The sequence below is a fragment of the Hyposmocoma kahamanoa genome, unplaced genomic scaffold (genome assembly GCF_003589595.1).
Source record: "Hyposmocoma kahamanoa isolate Upper Pololo Valley unplaced genomic scaffold, ASM358959v1 62, whole genome shotgun sequence".
NCBI lineage: Eukaryota > Metazoa > Arthropoda > Insecta > Lepidoptera > Cosmopterigidae > Hyposmocoma > Hyposmocoma kahamanoa.
The window spans coordinates 21,554,275-21,574,578 of NW_020653850.1; the positions used below are offsets into that span (position 1 = coordinate 21,554,275).

Genomic DNA, 20,304 nt, shown 5'->3' on the forward strand with positions numbered 1-20,304 from the left:
CGTGTCACGGACGCGGCACGTTGTAAAGTGAATCACTTCATATAAAGTGTACGCAGCATTTCTAATCCGAGTCTCGTACGTGTCTCGGCTCGCGCCCGGATCGGTCTAATGTGAATAGTCCTTAAGTCGTATCCTCGGCATAACACAGTCATAATAGATCGAAGATGGGCAGGCGCCCGGATTTTAACCCGGCGCATATGCTATCGCCGGGTTTGAATCGGGTCAAAACACATTAATGCCCGAAACCTAGTGCAGAAACTATTTACAACTAAATATTTCTTGTAAATAAAGTTTCGTTAAAATTTAATGATATTGTTATAAAATGTTTATTACTTTCCGATGTAGACGATCGATTCGCTTGAACATCGCATTGAAATAAATTGATGCAAAAAATCGTTACATCGTATGCATTTGATTCGATTTTCATAGACCTCGAGCCGTAATGTGCATCCTTAAAAAAGAGAATCCACAAGATTGCAAGGTGGATATTGTTTGGAGTTGTCTCTTTTTCGCCCAAAAATATTTTTTACATCGAAATTTTTAAAACGTGTGGAATTGTACCACATTTCGTATTCGCCGTTTCCACCTAATAGCAGTAGAGCTCCTTGTGAAAGAGTTCGTCCAGTGTAGTACTGCCACCTTGCCTATTTCTGCCGGCAAGCAGTAATGTAAGCATTTCTGTGTTCCGGTTTTAATGGCAGGGGTGCTGGCGAAATTACAGGCACGTGAGATTTATCAACCTGTCTTTGGGCGACGGGCGCAGTGGCAGTGCCCTTCAGATTTTTGTGTTTTGAAGCTCTGAGTGGCGGGTTTATTGGGATTTATTCCACTGCCCATATCGATGGGTCTTAAGTATAAGGGCCAAACTAACAATTAGATCATTTTCACTTCTTTGTGGGAAATGCTTCATTTCATTATAAAATGAAGCGCTTACCACATTGACTTACAAATAAATGGACGACGGGTCTAATACAAAAACCACGAAAAAAATGTCCCAAGTCAACCTATTTAAACGTAGTGACATGTAAAGGAATATGAAAAAGCTAAAACGTTGAATTTAAATTGTAATGTCATCGCAGTACTGTCTAATTTTGCTTGCTTCGCTGTCAGTCGAACAAACGAAGACTAGAGCGTGAATGACGCTCTGTATACGATTTTAACGCCCTATAAGTTAAAACACTTTTTAGCGCGGACCCGACGTCCATATAATTGTAAGTCAATGGCTTACCACAAAAAAGTTGGTGATTAAAGATGTGAAAATGATCAAATTGTTAGTTTGGCCCTTATACTTAGGATCCAACGATATATCAAAAATCGATACGTCAAAAAGAGCTTTTACCACATGAAAATCATAAAAATAATACGATCTACATAAAACAAATGACTAATGATGATGAAGATGATGAAAATATTATGATTCTCCTATTTATCATATAAAGTTATCAACTAATTTCGTTCGTGAAATGTTAAACCTATGAAAAGTTGTCATTTTGGAGTTGTGACCATATTACACCATGGGTGCAAAGTTAAACACGTCGAAGCCGTAGTAAATAAATATACAACCCACCCCTGTGAAAGAAATTGCCCCAAACTCCCCTTTTTATGATATTTCTAACTGTGACTATTTAAGGTCAACAAGCACTTTGTTGCCTCTGCAATGCGTGGTCAAAGACATTTCATAAATATCAGTGTAGCAGCACTGCAGTGTCGTGTGGCGCCTACCGCTACCGCCTGCCGTCTGAAGTGTACAATGTTGAAGTTAATGTAATTTGTACCATCAATGTCAGCACGAAATCGATTACTATTCAATAATTGATGTGAAGTACACATGGTCGCGGTATATCCATGAGTTGATAGATATATTTTGTGCATTGATGATATATTTTGTATAATGAAACGAGCAAGTGATAGCCCAGTGGGAGAATGGTTGCTACACAATTGCGCGGTTGCCAGTTCCCTCTTGCGGCATGTACCTATGTACCCACGCAATTTAGAAATTAAAGTGATTGAGTGAAGGCGTGTCGCTTAATGGGGATTTTTTTGATGGGACGAACGAGTCGTGCCAGTCGTGGTTGCAGAGCCACTCAGAGCTTTAAATACCAAAGGTTTGATGGGCACTGTCACTGTGCTCGTTGACATAATTTGACAGTGTCCCTGCCTGTAATTTACCCTTCAAAACCAAAACGCAGTAATGCTCACATTACTGTTTAGCGGCAAAAATAGGTAAGGTGGCAATACTTCCCTTGACGAACTCTTTCACAAGGAGCTCTAGTACTACTAATTGTAAACATACAATTAATGGGAAATGTAGGATTAAAATAATTGTAAAATAAAACACACTGTATAACTGACATCAAACGATAATAGCACGCAATTTGATCAGTTCCGGGAAAATTCAATACGTAAGTAAATTCAGTAACGTTAAGATTCCAGGGAGCATAAAGAGGTTATATTATACAATTAAAGACGATATTATTGATATGAGTATTGTTTACTTTTTTTTTTGCAACAGCTCCTTATCCCGTAGTCAAGAACCCCTAACACTGTAGGTACGGACCTACAGTGTTAGGGGTTCTTGACTACGGGAGTAATTCTCGTAACTAGCATTAAGTAATCTTTTCAGGGAACATATTTTAGGTCAAAGTAGAAGTCAAATAATCATTTATTCCATAGGTAACATTTGTACACTTGAAAACGTTACATTTAAGCTACTGCTCGTTCATTCCCGGAGAAGAACGAGCAAGAAACTCTAGGGATTGCTCTTTTCAAATAAACTTAAATGCTATGGAATACACTTTGAATCAAATTTGTGTGGATTTTGGAGCCGTGTCGTCTTTCCATACATCTTTATCTAACCAATACTCTTCAATGTTGTAATATTACTTTTCAATTAAAATACTATTAATGTAAGTTTTAAAATGATAATCTTAATATATGCTCCGGAATATTATTGTAAAAACGTATACAGTTCACCATAAAAGAATCGTTTGCCTTAGTTAAACGAAATCGTGGTACCATGAGTTTGGACTTAGTTCTAAGGTTAATATTTTGGATATCTTCTTTCTTAATGAAATTATGTATATTTTTACGGGCTTCCAAAATATTTGAGTAAATGTACTGTGATGCCACAGTCATGATACCAGTCTCCTTAAACTTTTCTCTGAGAGAAACCCGAGCACCTAAAAGGTGCACAGAACGAATCGCTCGTTTTTGCAACACAAATATGGTTCGTATATCTGCCGCTTTACCCCACATGAGAATCCCGTAGGGCATTATACTATGGAAGTAACTAAAGAAAACTAGTCTAGCAGTAGCAACATCAGTAAGCTTACGTATTCTACGGATTGGTTTAGCATTATCTCGAGTTGTAGACTATATCAAGCTCGTTCGTATAGCATAAATTTGAAATTATTTGCGTTGAATATAAGTAATTGCTTATGTTTCTGTATATAAAAATGTAGATGCATGACGATTATTGGGTTATGAAAGCCGAATTATTAACAGTCGTCTTCACAAAGTCACAAAATCATTATAGGGGCAATGAATCGAATATTCAATGTTTGCCATTTGCGAAATTCTAAACTAAAGCGAAACAATTTTACCCTAACGGTGATTTAATATTTATAATATTATGAAATTTTCTTTTTATGGTTTCTGCGTCAAGTAACTACGCTTCCAAACAAAGATGGTAATAATCTATAGTATTGGCCCGTTTAAATAAACATTGTAATTGGTAAAATATGTGCTCAAATGTTTATTTACAAAGAGCAACGCCTAGAGTTTCTTATTCACTCTTCTTAGGGGAATTTGCCTTTTTTTATGATTCTAAAGACGGGACGAACAAGTATACGCCTGGTGGTAAGCGACACGCCTGTCTGTAGCAGTGTAGTACCACGCAGAGTTTTAAATCGCAAATATCTAAGGGGCACTGCCACTGCACCCGTCACCCTGAGACATGAGTTGACAAGTCCCATGTGCCTATAATTTCACCAGCACCCTTCAAAATCGGAACGCAATAATGCTTACATTACTGCTTGGCGGCAGAAATAGGTAAGATGATAGTACTTCCCTGGACGAACACTTTCACAAGAAGTCATACTGCTACAAAATAAAAAAAATAAGTATTCGAATATATTATCTGGAAATATTAAATAACATTTGAGAATATTACATTCGAATATTAAATAATATTTCATGATAATATTCTAGAATACCTAAATAATAAATTGCCGCCGAAATGAGGTAGAGAACATTAACCTGAAAATAACCCAATGACCCAACTGTAATCGGAGTAAAGCAGTTACATGATATCGAGTTCTTAGGTTTTCGCGATTGTTACACATAGAAAATGTAACTACGAGTATTTTTCCGGATTTAAATAGCATTTTTTTTGTTTTTTTCAAACAAACTGACGTTTCAGACTCTTTACAAGTCCCATTAGTTAACCGTGACCATGGGACCTGTAAAGGGCCCGAAACGGTTTGTTTGAAAAAACAAATATACGCGATTCAAATCCGGAAAAATGGTCTCATTTCCAGTTACATGATATCAAAAAAAACAAGCGTCGTCCATTTATAATTTACTTACATACAGTAAAGATACAGTCGAGATCAAAACATCAAAATTTTTAAAACTTAAAAAAGAATATACATAACTAGCAAACAAGCGATGATTGGCTTTGTTGTCTTTCAAGAAATATATTGATGATATAGTTATTAACTTATAGGTAGTAGCACGCGGTACAATACGATTACGTAACTAACCTAACCTAACATTAATTCCTACCAAATTTTAAGTTACAACTCACAAATTATTTGCCCAAGGCTCCAAAAGTTCGGGACCCCGAAGCAGAGATCACTCGGCGATGAATACGACAGTGCGTCTTTAAAAAACAGACCAAAAAACCTTAAACTTTAGGACTAGGTACCCAATGTAACAAAACGAACATCGACAACCTTGTCACCGTCAGGAATCTTACCATAATCTCCAGCTGATTGCTCCAGACAGCTACGAGCCAACGAAAGGGACAGTAATAAAATAAACACCACCACGCGTATTCGCTGAAGCAGGACAAAACAACTCTGAATTTAGTCGAGCTTAATTTCTTGGCTTCAGGACTAATTAATTCGTTAGACATAACATTAGACGAGTAAAAGCATACGTAGTCTCATAAGTGTGAAAGGGACGGCCGGTGGCAAGTTTCCAAGATGAATCTAATGTTTCGGAAGAACTTCAGTACTGAGAAGAGTATAGGTGGAGGAGGCGGAGGTGGGGGGAAAGCAAAGGGGGCGCTGGGTGCAGGCAGGAATGCCAAACGGCGCGATAGAGGATACTCCTGCATGGAGGAGCACCACTACAGAACACACCTTTTCTTCTCAGCGCCTCGCTCCAGCGCGCAGTATAACGACGGATCAGGTACAGGTAACAAGAATAGAGCTAATAATATTACGAGTGACAGTTTCTATTGTTGCAAACAACATCAACAGCTTTCTGAAGTTGATGTCGTTTTGTTTACTTCCGAAGTTGAATACAAAGTAAGTTTTAAGTTAACGATTATTTAGTCTAATAATATCATATGTTTTTTTTTGACTAATTTTGTAGCAAGCGTCATATGTATAACGTGTTCGTCATTAGTGGTTCGTTAATATCGCCAGTTTGCCACGAGCTCTCACAAGAATGCTATAAATACCGTGACAGATGGACGGACAACTTCTAATGCTTGTACTACAAATACGCAGTCATACGCATCATGGTCCACTAATGGTAGTAAACAATGATGTGTATAGTAACTAGGTATCTAACAATCTCATCTAACGTCGTCAATTATATGAATCCTAAATACAAACTCAATTTTTAGGCGTGTTTTTCTTATTTACCAATACCCTCTCAATAGTTAGACTAACTTTTAGAATTTAGAGTGAACTTGTTTCAGATTTTAATTGTTTCATGAATATGAGACACATGTTCAAAAGCTGTCGTGAGAAACGGGGAGTTGCAGACTCGATTGTCAATCCCCATTTGCTATAATTATTTTATCAAAGCTACATGACACAAAAACAAGCCAGCTCTAACTTAGGCACCTCTTCGAACCACTTGAACCATCAGCCAATACCGCTGATTGTACGATTTCTCCTTTGAGATATCCAAACTGAGCAGTCATCGTCATCTTAATTTCAGCCAATACTATTCCTTCCCCGTATACTAGGTATAGATATGACAAACAGCTCGATCATCAATCGCGTCATATCGAATCTTGCATTTCCTTCGCACGAACCGGTTTTAGCCAGTGTGCGTCGCTGGCCGACAGTTTGGCTGTAAACACCAAACACTCTATTTCAGTGAGGTTATTTACTATCGTGCAACTTCGGGGTTACAACATCTAGTCAAAATATTTTGTAGACGCCATACTTAGAACACGAAAAATATTCTAAAACTCTATAAGAATCGCGGAAACTACCGCTCCAGTGAAAAGGTTCTGTATTTGTGACCGTTCCGTAACCTTACTGTTATCTATTAAGAGCCGCCAAAGCAATCGCGACGTATATAAATGTACAAAGGTAAATTTGGCACGAGACGCAGGAATTAATTGCCCATGAGTTACTTCTATCATTATAAACAGCATTGGATCATTCGCAGCAGTTCCAAAAAGTTTGTAAAATTCACCTCATTAGAACTCGTTTGGCATAGACCTATTTCACTTCCTACGATCCACCTACGATAACACTTATGTCAATCCCTAATCCTAATTATACATTTTCCCCTTGACGTGGTTTTTACGGAGCAATTAACCTTCATTACTTCAACTTGAAATGAGAGACCGGTTTTATATTAATAAAGAAATTATCGTCAGTCGAAAGTCCAGTTCACTTCAGTCCTCTCCTAAATACATTAATGGATTACCAGTGGTCCTTTGCAACCCTCATTAAGTCATAGATTGGGGATGTTTATACTTATACGCCTACCGTGGTTGCTAAGAGAACTTTTCTGCATATTTCAGAACGATGCGGCCCAGTGATCGGTGGTGGCACGGGGCCGGAGACCGAGCCGCCGCAGCCATTGGTGACTCGCGAACCGTCGGTGTCGCTGCTGCGATGGGAACGACCGGTCGCCCCCACCGCTTCAGTGCACGATCGCCACCGCCGCACCGAGCCGCTCTCGCTCGCCACGCTTGAACGCGACTGCTTCGTCATACCGGCGCACGCGCTTAGTCGATTTCTGCCTGATGGCGTCCCGGTTAGTACCAGTCATTTTTACTACTAGCCTTGTTAGAATTGAAATCTACAATAGCAACAACAAAGATAGAGTGACGACTTGCGAAGGGCTGCTGGCAGCAGACGGATGCAACGACTGAGGACCGGGTGAATTGGCGCGCATTGGGAGAGGCCTACGTCCAGCAGTGGACTACGATAGGCTGTTGATGATAATGCAAAATCAAATTCTATTATTTGATCAACATACCACATTTTGCGCTAAAATCTACACATAAGAGTATAAACAAATGCAACGGTATAATTATATTTTATACGTCATTTTAATATTTCTATATATTTATATTTCACTTCATGGCCTAGTGCTTCAGTCAATATTATTAACTGCTTATGTACACTATTAAGTTAATAAATATTGTTTTCACTTCTCATGCTCTTAAAGTTCGTATTTATGCTGGGTGTAGGCTGCATAAAATAGGATTTTATGCTCTAGTGCATAAAATAAAATCGTCGTTTAAGACCGGCGCAATGACGCCTGCGCCAACAGCCACGCACACTAGAACTTTAAAAAATAAAGTTTTGCTTTTGTTTTTTTAATACGTGTTACATTACAAAATTAAAAAAGTAATTCTAATAAGTTATAAGAAATGGAAATGCATAAAAAATAAAAGCTTGTAAAATATAACTGAGCATTATGTAGTCAGACCTGAATCACGTGTAGAAAAAAAAAAGTAGTACACACGCCAGCACATCAAGCTACACATTGACGTATCTTGTTCCGTTGCACTGGAGGCGATTTTCGAACAAAAATGGTCTGTTGTGTCGTTTTCTTGGCAATAGTTGTGTTATCGTTTATTTGTAATATTGCTGTTTCATTTCCTCGCAATCGAAGTGAAAAGCAGAGTGTATAACTCGTTTATAAAAATCATTTTACCCTCGACTTAAGAATCCACTCGTCTCGGGTAAATTGACGTTTTATGCACTTGCTCTACAATCTACTAAATTTTCAGCTTCCAGTGCCGCTTCCGACGCCAGAGAAAGGAGTGGCGAACAAGACGCAAAACGCGCTCAGCATACTCGAAATAGCGGACCCCAAGCTGTGCATACTAGCTCATCTCATGAGCCCCTTAGAACCAATCGAACCTATCCTAGAGTCTCCTCTAGCTAAGCCTATTATAAGACAGAAAGCAGCAGCGGGGGAATTGCTGAATGAAGTGGCTGTGGCTAATACAGCGGTTGGGGGAATGTTATTAGCGAATATGGAGAAAAACGCCGAATTCCCATTCATATCGTATTATGTGATAAATACGACGCAAACAGACCCGTTGCTTTTTTACAACAACATGCGCAGTGCGTCGTTGGGCAAGTTCGATCCGAAGACGATACGGTATTCGGCTGCGCACACACTAGATCTCTATAGCGAAGTCGCGATGATATGTCGGCCGCCTTTCAACGATTTGGCTGGTGGCCCTAAGAAATCGCATACGCCTACTACTGGATTCATTGTCAGTGTTTACAAGGTTAGTATGTTCATCTGACATTTAAGTAATGTTTTCGAGTCTTAGTCAAGGTTCCAAATAACTAAATTCCGTTATAAAAGTGTTCACATAATATTGTCAAAAAAAGTTCATGGCCGGGTCACGTGACATTTATTATTGGACTACATATCGCCTTGTAAATTAAGCCTTTGATTACGAATGACTAGAATATATATTTCAGCCGCAAGACACCAAATTTAAATACAATCCAATTTTACCTGACGAACATAAAAGACAGAGGAAGTATTGGTCGTACCACAATTTTTTCCCCTACTTCCAGGTATTCGAAGGCGATGACGGCGAGCGTTTCGAGCGCAATTGGCTATACTGGACGGGAGCGAGGATGCTCTACAGACACCTACCACATTCCGTGGGCATGAGAAAGATTGCTCTTCACAAATCCGTCGCCTCGCATGGCGACAAGATGTATTTACTCATTTGCGAATGTGCCAACTTATTAGACGACTTGTCAGGAGCTGCTATGATAGTAACCGCGCTAAGAGCCAGACTATGTGGATACACGGGACTTTATAGACCTATAAAGGCTTTCTAGTAGAGGGAACAGAGCCCGAAAGGGCTCGACTGTGTCGTTTTATAGGACTTTCTGGTAAGGTAGTTGGTTTTGTGCGTGTGGGAGTTTGGGAAGATGAAAAGTGGATTCTTGTAACAAAACCAGATAATGTAATGTGTGGCATATGTGGTATATCAAAACACGTGGTACAATGTGTATTGTTCGTAGGCCATAGTACATAAAGATAAATTGAAACAAGAGATATTTTTCCAACAATAAGGTTCTTTACCGGATAAAAATAAAATTAGTAAACTGAAGAGAGAATCCACATAATTTCATCTTTAATTCCATCGAAAGTGTGAGACAATGTTTACTACGTAAACTTCTAAACAGCCTGTTGTATCTCATTTATTTATTAATGGGCTTAAAGAGCGTACGGTCAACGTTAGCACTAGTTGTGACAATGGACCAATGTATTACATTATAAACGAATAAGAAGGTTTAGTCTGGTTAGAAAAATAACATTATTTTTTTCTGAGAAAGATATTGTGAACTATTTTTCCCGATATAAGTAGAAATCAGGGACGCCCAAAACACTATCCAATATCGTTTCCCCGGGGGTAACATTGTTATTTTCCTAGTCAGTGTTAAGATTATTGGAAACGAATGACGACGCCTCGTGTTCTCTCGCAAAACGTAGAATAAGGGAGTCACCAAACTTATTAACGCGGAATCGTCTTGATGCGATCGTGTTTAACCAAACTTGTCGCATTAAGCCGATTCGCCGTTTCCTGGGCCGTTTGCGCGCCGTCGCGCCAGTTGTTTCTAGACCAAGGCGTCTTCTCCCGTTCTTGGTCCGAAACAATGATTGCCAAATAAGTAACACTCGACCAAATCAAAAAACAATATCAAGTATGAAGCTTAAATTCGTATCACGCGTCTTGTAATTTGATCTATTGGGTATGAATTTGATATATTGAGTATTGATCGAGTTATACTAATTTAACAGTAATTGTTTCGGATAGATGTCGAATACGAGAACAGGAGTATACTCCCTGGACCAGCAGTCGCGTCGTCGGCATGCAGATGCGATTGGAAATTCGCAGGAAAAAAATTTGTCGTACGAACCGATGCGAAACGCACGTCTTTTTCGCTCATCCGCACGTCTTATTCGCTATTCCGTTCATGGACATAAAAGCTTTTTCACCGGTTTAATGAGATTCTGCATTAATAAATGTGGTGACACCCTTAGCGATTTAAATATTTGAATTTAGGAATTTCTATTTAATAGATATGCTTATTTTATCTGCAAATAGATACTATTCTAATAGAAAAAGAATTATCTGAACATTTTCGGAATATCTAGGCATTTACTGCCAATTTAAAATCGTGCTCAATAAGTGTTACAGTAAACTACTTGGAACCAGTATTAAAACTTCAATACAAGATATTAAAATTAAGGACTTTCCTTTGGGGTGTGATTCCACCTGTCATAAGGTTAAAAATGGGATATAATAAAGGCTCCGAAAAACAAGTGAAATTGCAATGAGCTAATTGCTAATTATTATAATAAATATAAATATTAGACATCAACACATACGTTGCCCTGATTCCAAAGTAAATAACTAAAATATTGTTTTATGGAAATCGAAAACAACGACGGTACCTGGAGGTATACTTTAGTTCGGAAACAATTACTCTCAAATAAACGTAGTTAAGCAAAAAGGATCCAATCCACAAAATTATCAAATAATGAGTTATATGTACTCATTATTTGATAATTTCAACAAACGGTTCCTAAAATCTAACCTCTTAGATCAGCAAAAAAATCCAATACATAAACATAATAAACATCTCTGGAGTAACATGACATTATAATTATTAATACAAAGATCGAACACTCAGAAAAAATTCCTTCGATCCGGTCGGATTCGAACCGACGTCTTCTTGCATACCGTGCCAGACGCTATACCAACTAAGCCACGGAACGAACCAACGGACCTCACGAATTTTTCTATGTGCTTGCGTCGTGTCTTTGTACTTGGTCTTTCAACGACTTTTTAGTCGTAGCGCCATCTATGAGAAATCTATTGCAGATTTATCACCCAGTTAGTACCTTTACAGCTACTTTACAGCTTTAGTACTAACTGGGTGATAAATCTGCAATAAATAGAATTTTTTCTGAGTGTTTTTTCTGAGTGTTCGATCTTTGTATTAATAATTATAACAAACTAGTGGAGTAATTTCACAAAAAATAATTGAATATCAATTCAAGAAAAAAAAATTAATTATGACATTATAAGTTTTGAGAAAAAAACAAGAGTGAGAAACACTTTTAAACTTCAAACTGCCATATCTCGAAAGAGACTGGGTGTGCATTGGATCCTTTTTTAACTACGTCCAAATAAGTAATACTCGACCAAATTTAAACACAATGTGCAATTGTGATGGCATGTGGAAATTAAAATACAATGTCAAGTGCGAAGCATCATTTGCATCATGTTTCTTTTAAATTTGGTCGAGTATTACTTATTTGACAGTAATTGTTTCGGACGGAGAACGAGAGTAGACTCCCAGACCCGACACAATATAGAAAGTTAGTTTTTTCTACATTGGCTAGGCCGGGGATACATCCCGTGCAAGCCATTCGATCACGGAGGTTGTCAAACATAAAAATAAAATAAAAAACAAACGTAATACTAACTAAGCGGCGGGCGTTAAAATCAGTTACTGAATAATAAACAAAAAATATATTGAACAATTTATCATGTTTAGCAAACAATCAACCACTTGTTAAAATCACAATTGTACGAAAAAATTGTACTACGCAATAATTTATATTAAATTGGTTTGTACAAAATGTAAATAATTATAAAATATAAATTAACTTGGTAGAGCAGTATTGCGTCAGCAAGATTTTTCGGAACTTGAGTATTTCATTCGTCTGTTTCCGTATTCTCATTTGCACAAAAGTTTTCGGTAAATTAGTAAATAATGCAGCAACATTTATATTTTTAAAAAAGCTCATTTTTAATTTACTTTTCGGGGCTTTTATTAGTACTTTGTAAATGTATAATGATTTCCCCACACATTTATTTTTCAAATTTGTCAATGCAAATATCACCCTCTTAAGGAAAAACCTTCATTCTTCAATATATTTATATTTTTGCAGTAAAGTCTTCCAAATTAAAGAACAATTGAATCTACATCATTTTAAGAGAGCAAATTGTTTATTTAGTAATTCTGCATATCTTAAAATACATATCAAGCCGTATACGACTCTACTTCTACGAATAACGCAACGCTTTTTCACATATTCTACCAATTGATACTTATTACTAATCGAACAAAAAACATCGCTTGCTATTTCATTTCTTTGCAATTTAAACCCCACTTATCAGTATTTACTGCCTTTTGGTCCTTAGAAAGACATTAAATCGAAACAAGAATATTTAATTGATTTTCGTGATTGAAACGTCTGTAAAGCGCAGGCCACATCGCGAGCTAAACTAAGTTAACTTAGCCCACATAGATGCTTGCAACCAACGACGAAAGCTAAGTTAAGAAAATACGGGACCGTAGTGACTTGCTGTCAGTCGACTCTATTATCTTTCGTTGAAAGCTGCAGCTCAAGTGGTTCGTGGTACATGCACGTGCACTCTGCTTAACATGACCATTATTTGTTTCCTTCAGAGCAGGACGCCTACGCCTGTGAATTTATTAAATTGTTTTAAAAATAAAACACATGTTTATGATAGTTCAACTATTAAAAAAAGAACTTATATAGTCTGAGTCTCGCGGGCTGGCTTTATACATGTGTCGGTTATTACAGCAATGGCATAATTCAGTATTAAGTGAATTATGTCCTTGTAATTAAATTTTGAAATAATGAGCTTTTAGCAAGTTAATGTGTAGTAATTTTAGTCCTTTGAGTAATGCCATATAGGGGATGTTAGTGCAATTATTAGGGTTGCTTCACTTTTATAATGAAAAATATGACTCGATGTGATTCTATTAGGTAAGCAAAAAAATATGGACTTACGCCACTTTTATAATGATCGACACTCATATATTGTTCGCTTCTGCGCTGTTTTTTTAAATTTATTGTCACGTGGGTCATGTTTTGTGAAAGCGGACCAATTTAAGTTTTTTGCGGACAGCGGGATAAGAAGTTCAAAATTTCGACTGTCCCGCTCAAAGCGGGACGTATGGTCACGTTAACTATGCTACTGTGCGCGTGCAACTATGATAACACCATCGACATATGCATGGGTGAAGGGAAGCAGAAGGGCGGCGGTGTTTACTTAGCGGGTAGTTAGCCCATATTGTTAGCTCGCTTAGCATCGGTTACGGTCAGCACCGACGCTAGCACAACCAAACCCTGGCGCCTCTAGTAGGCGCGCGACCTAAATGGAATACTTATCAGTTATATTTTCCCCAATTATCGGAAATTTTGAATGCAAATTGTGCAATTGTAAATGATGTTGGGAAGCAATAACCTGTTTACTTCGTTTGCGCCGCGATAGATGCAGGCTCTTCGGAGGCGAAGCGGGCGGCGTCTTTTTTTTAAACTTAACAAATTATACAAACACAGGTACGTTACAAAACTCTGAAATAGTAAATCTTTACATGTTATATAACTCCGTAGTAAGACGCTCAAGGTTGTGTGACTGTGCCATTGCACACCTACAATGAAGAAAAACAGTTTCTTAGTAAAAAAAATGCAGATTTTTAAGTTGTTTGTTACAAATTACTTAATTATATTTATTGATAGGAAATGAAACTATTTTTCCGGATTTAAATCGCGTATACCTATTTGTTTTTTCAAACAAATCGACGTTTCGGGCCCTTTACAACAAGATATGAACAAATATACGCGATTTAAATCCGGAAAAATAGTTTCATTTCCTATGTGTAACAATCGCGAAAACCTAAGAACTCGATATATTTATTGATTTCTATGGCTGGCGGCTATTGTCGCATAACCTTTACTGTGAATGAAATATCGTTATATTAAGGTTTTCAGCTGATTTTTTAATTTGTTTTTCATCCTGCTAACTACCGCTTACGACCATAAGACCCTGCGCTCGTATGCACCACACACCCTGCACCATATGTAAAGCCGGCGCTGTTTACGGTGTGAACAGAAGAACGTCGCCTATTTCTCAAACTCGACAAATCTTAAAGCACAAGTTACTGAAATGCAAAAATTTTGCAAACTGATTTCACATCATATTTCCTTCATATCCACACACTGGCTTTTTACTTATTCTTATAGTAATGCACCCAAATTAACACCCTTGATAAGAAATTGAAAATAAATACAAAATTTTGTCAGCTCCTGATTAATAACTCTTTTTAAGATACGAGTTTGAGAAAGTAAAGCGTCGATAAGCTAACTTAGCTTAGCTTATCGGTGTGCCCTGCGCTTATTTATACAACGATTACTTTGTATCATTCATTGTTCAATGAAAAAGTGTTGTTAAAATATTAAAATATTGATAACCGCTTAATACGTCACTAGCACGATCGTATAACGCGTGTTTTGCTCTCCCGGGTCATATGACATCACATGAACACGCAGACCGTTGTGAACCAGAAAAAATGTTTATTTTTATTACGTAACTAATTACTGCTCTATCTCATGTCAATATCTGGGTCCATTACTAAATTATCGTAATTACTACAGTTCACAGAACAAAAATACCAATAAACGAAATTAGAAAATTTTTAGTACTTACGTAGTATATTAGTTCTTTAGTCAAGGTTAAAATAATTATAATATTAGTTTTTTTTTGTAAACGTAGCGACTTCCCTCCTTTAATAGTGACACTATACAAAAGTGAACAAAATTCCGCATTTTGCTTTGCGAAAATTCAATTACTATAATCATATAATATAAACATTCTAAATTCCAAGCTTGGGACAATAATTTCTACAAATGTTCAATTGTTATTCTCATGCAATAATTTAATTCAGCTATAGTTTTCAGCATTTTTTAATGATTCTATTGTAGGTTAGATATTTTATTAGATTTATAATAATTAAATTATAAGTCGTGTTACATACACAGGCGTATCATAGTTATGAGACACGGAGGGAAATTTTAGAGGGATATTTTGCTTCATAAAAACATTATTTTTTAAAGTAAGTAATAAGTACTGCATTCAAGTATTGAACGGTGTTCTTTTAAAAATTAAGATACAGTGTTACTTATAAGGAATTAACCCTTTTTAATGTTTTTTTATATAATATCAAGTGACGGGACGAACGAGTCGTGTGACTGATGGTCAGCTACACGCCTGTCCGTAACAGTTGCAGTGCCACTCAGAGCTGTAAATCGCAAACATCTGAGGGGGACTGCCACTCCGCCCCTGAGACACAAGTTGACAATTCCCATGTGCCTGTAATTTCATCATCACCAAACCGGAACGTAGTACCTAATGCTAATATTAGTACTTGGCGGCAGAAATAGGTAAGGTGACAGTACTTCCCTTCGAACTCTTTCACAACACACTCTACTCCTGTTAAAATGTAATGACTCTTTCGATCGGCATGATAAAAATAAAGGTCTTTTTCACACTTGGTCGGTTCGAATCCCAGATGAGGCAAGGCAACTTTTTAAGTCTTTCAATGCAGTGTTACTAACTTTTAAAAATAAAGCAATATCTCCATAGAGCAAATCTATCTTATCTACAATATTTAAGGTACCATTCTTAAAAATTTTTACATTAATTTTCTCTTACCTAATTTTGGGGGCTATTTTTACTATTTAAATATTCTATAATATTATCATGAAGTATTACTTAATATTCGAGTAGTAGTAGTAGAGTAGTATCATGAAATATACTCGAATACTTAAATAATAAAAATTGTCACCAAAATTAAGTACAGAAAACTAACCTGAAGATTACCGATGTATATAGTTGACTATTCACTCGCCGATTTAATGCTGAACGATATTGCCCAACGTATCGCACGATGTTACATTGACAGTCAACTTTGTGTGTTGTCATTAGAACCCAAATTAATTAGTCACTACTGTAAAGTGTCACTAAGTGAATAAAAAGTTTGAATAATATTGTTATGTATTGGGTTCTTCCAAAAGTGCACCAATGATAAGTTCTATATTTTCACTAAATCCCTTTTAGTGTGACCAAATTGGAATAATACATAGTAAATTGTGATTCATTAAATTAATATAACGAATAATAAAATTAATAATATTTACGCACATTATGTAGTTAATGGCTTGATAGCGATAATTATTCACGAAGTTATTTAAGTGCCATGAGACAATAGACCTCTCGATCTTTATCGATATATCTCGGTATATCTTTATCTTGTACTAAAGATAATTGATATCGAGCTACATCTAAAGTAGTGAATCGTTCGCTTTATAGTATTACTATACTATTACAAGATTACTCGTTATTAATTGACCACAAATAATTCCAAACGCTGTGGTTTCTATGCAAGAATTAAAGCATACTAACGGTATAAAATTAAGATTTCAAATCCTATAGCTGTTTTAAAACGTGAATCTAATAATTTTACTCAAAGCATTTGTGACTTAATTTTGCGCACTTGTTATTTTGTTATGGTGCTATAACAAGCCAAGTACCTAGTGAATGAAATGCTTGTGAATATTTTATATATGTGAAGTTTAATCTCTAGTTATGGAGTTTCAAAAAGATTGCCAACAACTTTACCAAATCCTCTTTGAAGTGAAGCACACTTCAAGTGAATAAAAGTTTTGAAAACTCGCACAAATATTCGTAGATTTTTCCTTAGGTTGATCAAATAAGTACCTAAGGGTTGAAGCCCACTTGTCAGCACGCATCAGCAGCGAAAGGAGCCTCCCCGCACGACATAACATTATTTTTTTGTGTGTCAGACACAACTAGCCACCGATTGGCCTTTCTTCTTTACCTTGCACCGATTGCCAAATCTTTTCACCACGATGCATGGCAAATAACGCACGCCATCGATACGATGAGAAGAAGAAGCACTATACTAAACCAGAATCTAAATCCTTATTTGAAACAAGGAAATACAATAGCACAAAAACATGGCAGATGCGGTCTATGACTCAGCTACAAACGAATATCAGGTACATCGTTGACATTCGGTCATTGCCCGTAATGGTTTATATTGTGTGTAAAAATCATCGAGCAGGTATATAACCAGAAATAGAGACGAAATGTTATTTAATTTGTTTGAAAACTATTCTGCCAAATCATTAAGATGACAACTGTGCTCCGATTGGCCAACCCGAATTCGAAACAATTCACTTTAAAACGGCCAGTTTAACTTGAGCTTTGCTATAATGGACGAGGCCCTTACTGGTCTTTATTTCTGGTTATATACTCGATGGTAAAAATTAACCAACATATAAATGCGGAAACAAAAACTATTAATGTAAAATATTTACAAAAAGAACACACCATAAGGCAGAAATTTAAAGAAATCTGGTTTTACATGAAATCGTACGTGATTGCCATATTATCACATAAAACCATTGACTTAAAATTATATGGACGTCGGGTCCGCGCTAAAAAGTGTCCGCACTTGTAAGGCGCTAAAATCATATACAGAGCGCGACACTCCGCTTTAGTCTTCATTTGTTCTACGGACAGCGCGATACTGCGATGACATAACAATTTAAATTTCGAATAGGTTGACTTGGGACATTTTTTTCGTGGTTTTTGTATTAGACCCGTCGTCCATTTATTTGTAAGTCAATGCATAAAACACTGTTTCTGTTAGCGCTAGAGGCGGGCGTTGAATGGACGAACTAGTCGAATCAACTGTTCAATCGACGTTTCTACGGTCTACCGTTCTTTGGTTAACTAGTAGAATTCGTAGACGGTTAAACGGAGAGTCCACGCGTTAATCAACGCTCTGTCGAATTATACATAGAATTACATAGACAAATTATTTGAACTTGAAATTCTGTACGTGTAAGTTGATGTTTGAATATGTGCGATGAAGTAAGATAAGTCTGTTATGCTATTTATTATTGCAACAGTGCATTCAATATACAAAAAGGATGACGGTGTAGTTAATTCGCTAGAGCGAGAGAGAGACGTTGCGCCCGTTGTGACGCAATGCCCTTGAATCTATCGGAATTAAACTCTATTGCAGTATGTTAAAAGCGTCGATAGCCGCGCTCATGTTAAACATTGGAAATGAATTAATTTCCAAAACTATAGTTCATATTCTCAAAAGCTACTTTAGTTGATTCAGTTAAACTAGTCTTACGAACGAAAGTCAACTTAAGTTGAATGATCGACTAGTCGACAAATTTAACTAGTTGACCGACTAGTTGATCGTCGACGATGGACGGTTGCGTTTCGTTAACGGAAAACGCGTCGACGACCCATCTCTAGTTAGCGCAATGTTGAAGTTTGCTAACAAGGGGGGCCTTTATACTAATAATTGTAATCCGCAAGACATAAACAAGCCTGTCATTTCATGAGGCTTAGCATTTAAGATTGCTGTCTCTCCCTACTCTTCTTTCGTATAATCTTATCCTGCACTGTCAGCTAACATGTAGGACAATGAATATTACGCTTTACTTAAACTGTAAGGAGAAACTTCGTGATTATTAAGTACAATTTAAAAATAGATTGAATAACACCATTTGTGACTTTATCGGTAGACATTTCTAATTTCAACCCAAATTATAGCTTAAGATTCCCTTTAAAACTTTAGAGTTATAAATATATAATACGCTTGTAAAAATTGTTAATTTTGTTGATAATTGTTTGTACAGTCAGCTACGAAATTCATTACTGTTTACCTAACTCGATACCTCCAATTAAATACTACGCCAACTTAATTTTTGGACCTGTTCTGTTTCTATTTTGTTCTTATTTCTTTTTTTTTCACAAAATTCGATTTTTTGTTTATTTTTCGTATTTTGTTTTTTGTTCCTTTATTTTATTTTTCACAAAATTCGGGGAGCATGATGTTGGTAAATAAATATGGCTGTTTACTAAAACAACATAATATGATCAAAAATTAAAGGTGGTGTAGTGTTCATTGGAGGTATTGAATTGACAAATTTGTAAGGAGTGTTGAAGTACATCATTTCGACATTTAAGGGTAAGTCGATTTTTCTTGTGTTAAGAGATCGTCACGATATAATCTCTCTAGTGACATAACAAATCAACAGTGAAATGATAATTACAAAAAAAACTTGCAGCAATAAAGCAATTGACTGTACGTTAGATAGCTAAGAGCGTTGAAATTAATATTTAATATATAACAGATATTATTTAGCTTTGAAAGCAACTTTTCGTTAAGGGCACAGCTCCTATTAGACAATTTAAATGAATTTCAATTATTTTTATAATAAAAAGATCCAATGAAATTTACGAGTTTCCTTTAAGACCCCTACAATCCCACTTTGAATAGAATCGAGCAGGATAGCAAAATAATATATTATATACGTGTATGTATAGTCTTTATTCGTTATGTAATATCGCACTGCTATTATAAAGGTGTTGTATGTAACTCAAAATATGTGAAATTCGAGATTATACTAATGCTGAACGTAAAATTTGATTCTCTACACGTCAATAACAGCGTCATTAGAATATTGTAAGAAACAATTAAAAGATATCTACTTAACTCAAAATAAGACAAAACTTTTTGTAAATCTTTACGCAAATATCAGTATATTTGTCGAGTAGAAAATTCTTTAGATATCTGTAATAAATTTTAACCGTGTAGGTTTAAATATAAATTATATAAATTTAAACATAAATTTTGATAATCTTTCACGGAAAATGAGCAATTCGTTTTTCATCGATTCTGAAAAAATACATATTTTGAGTTAGTACACTATTGTATTAACAGTGCGATAAAATAATAATGTGCCAGACAACTACAACAATAGTCTGCAGCTTAATTTCGATTGCCTCTCCCGATCGTAAACTGCGTCTTTTCCGAGTCGAGGCGTATAATTGCGTAAAAATAACAACTGGCCGATCGGAAACATTTGACATTTCTAATTGGAACAATAGTCGATTTAGCTCAC

At 36.3% G+C, this 20,304-nt stretch overlaps 1 protein-coding gene across 3 annotated transcripts; it reads left to right on the forward strand.

Moving 5' to 3' along the window:
• The first annotated feature begins 5,132 nt into the window (after positions 1-5,132).
• On the forward strand, positions 5,133-10,234 carry LOC113229603. Of its 3 annotated transcripts, none has more exons than XM_026463261.1 (4): positions 5,133-5,421; positions 6,998-7,233; positions 8,219-8,728; positions 9,027-10,234. In XM_026463261.1, the coding sequence occupies exons 1-4, from the start codon at positions 5,208-5,210 to the stop codon at positions 9,297-9,299; spliced, it is 1,233 nt and encodes a 410-aa protein (XP_026319046.1). In that variant the 5' UTR covers positions 5,133-5,207; the 3' UTR covers positions 9,300-10,234. The 3 variants fall into 3 exon arrangements, with proteins under 3 accessions (XP_026319046.1, XP_026319047.1, XP_026319048.1); XM_026463262.1 differs by having other exon boundaries at positions 5,135-5,415; XM_026463263.1 differs by lacking the exon at positions 5,133-5,421 and adding an exon at positions 6,518-6,557 and having other exon boundaries at positions 9,027-10,233.
• The last annotated feature ends 10,070 nt before the right edge of the window (positions 10,235-20,304 follow it).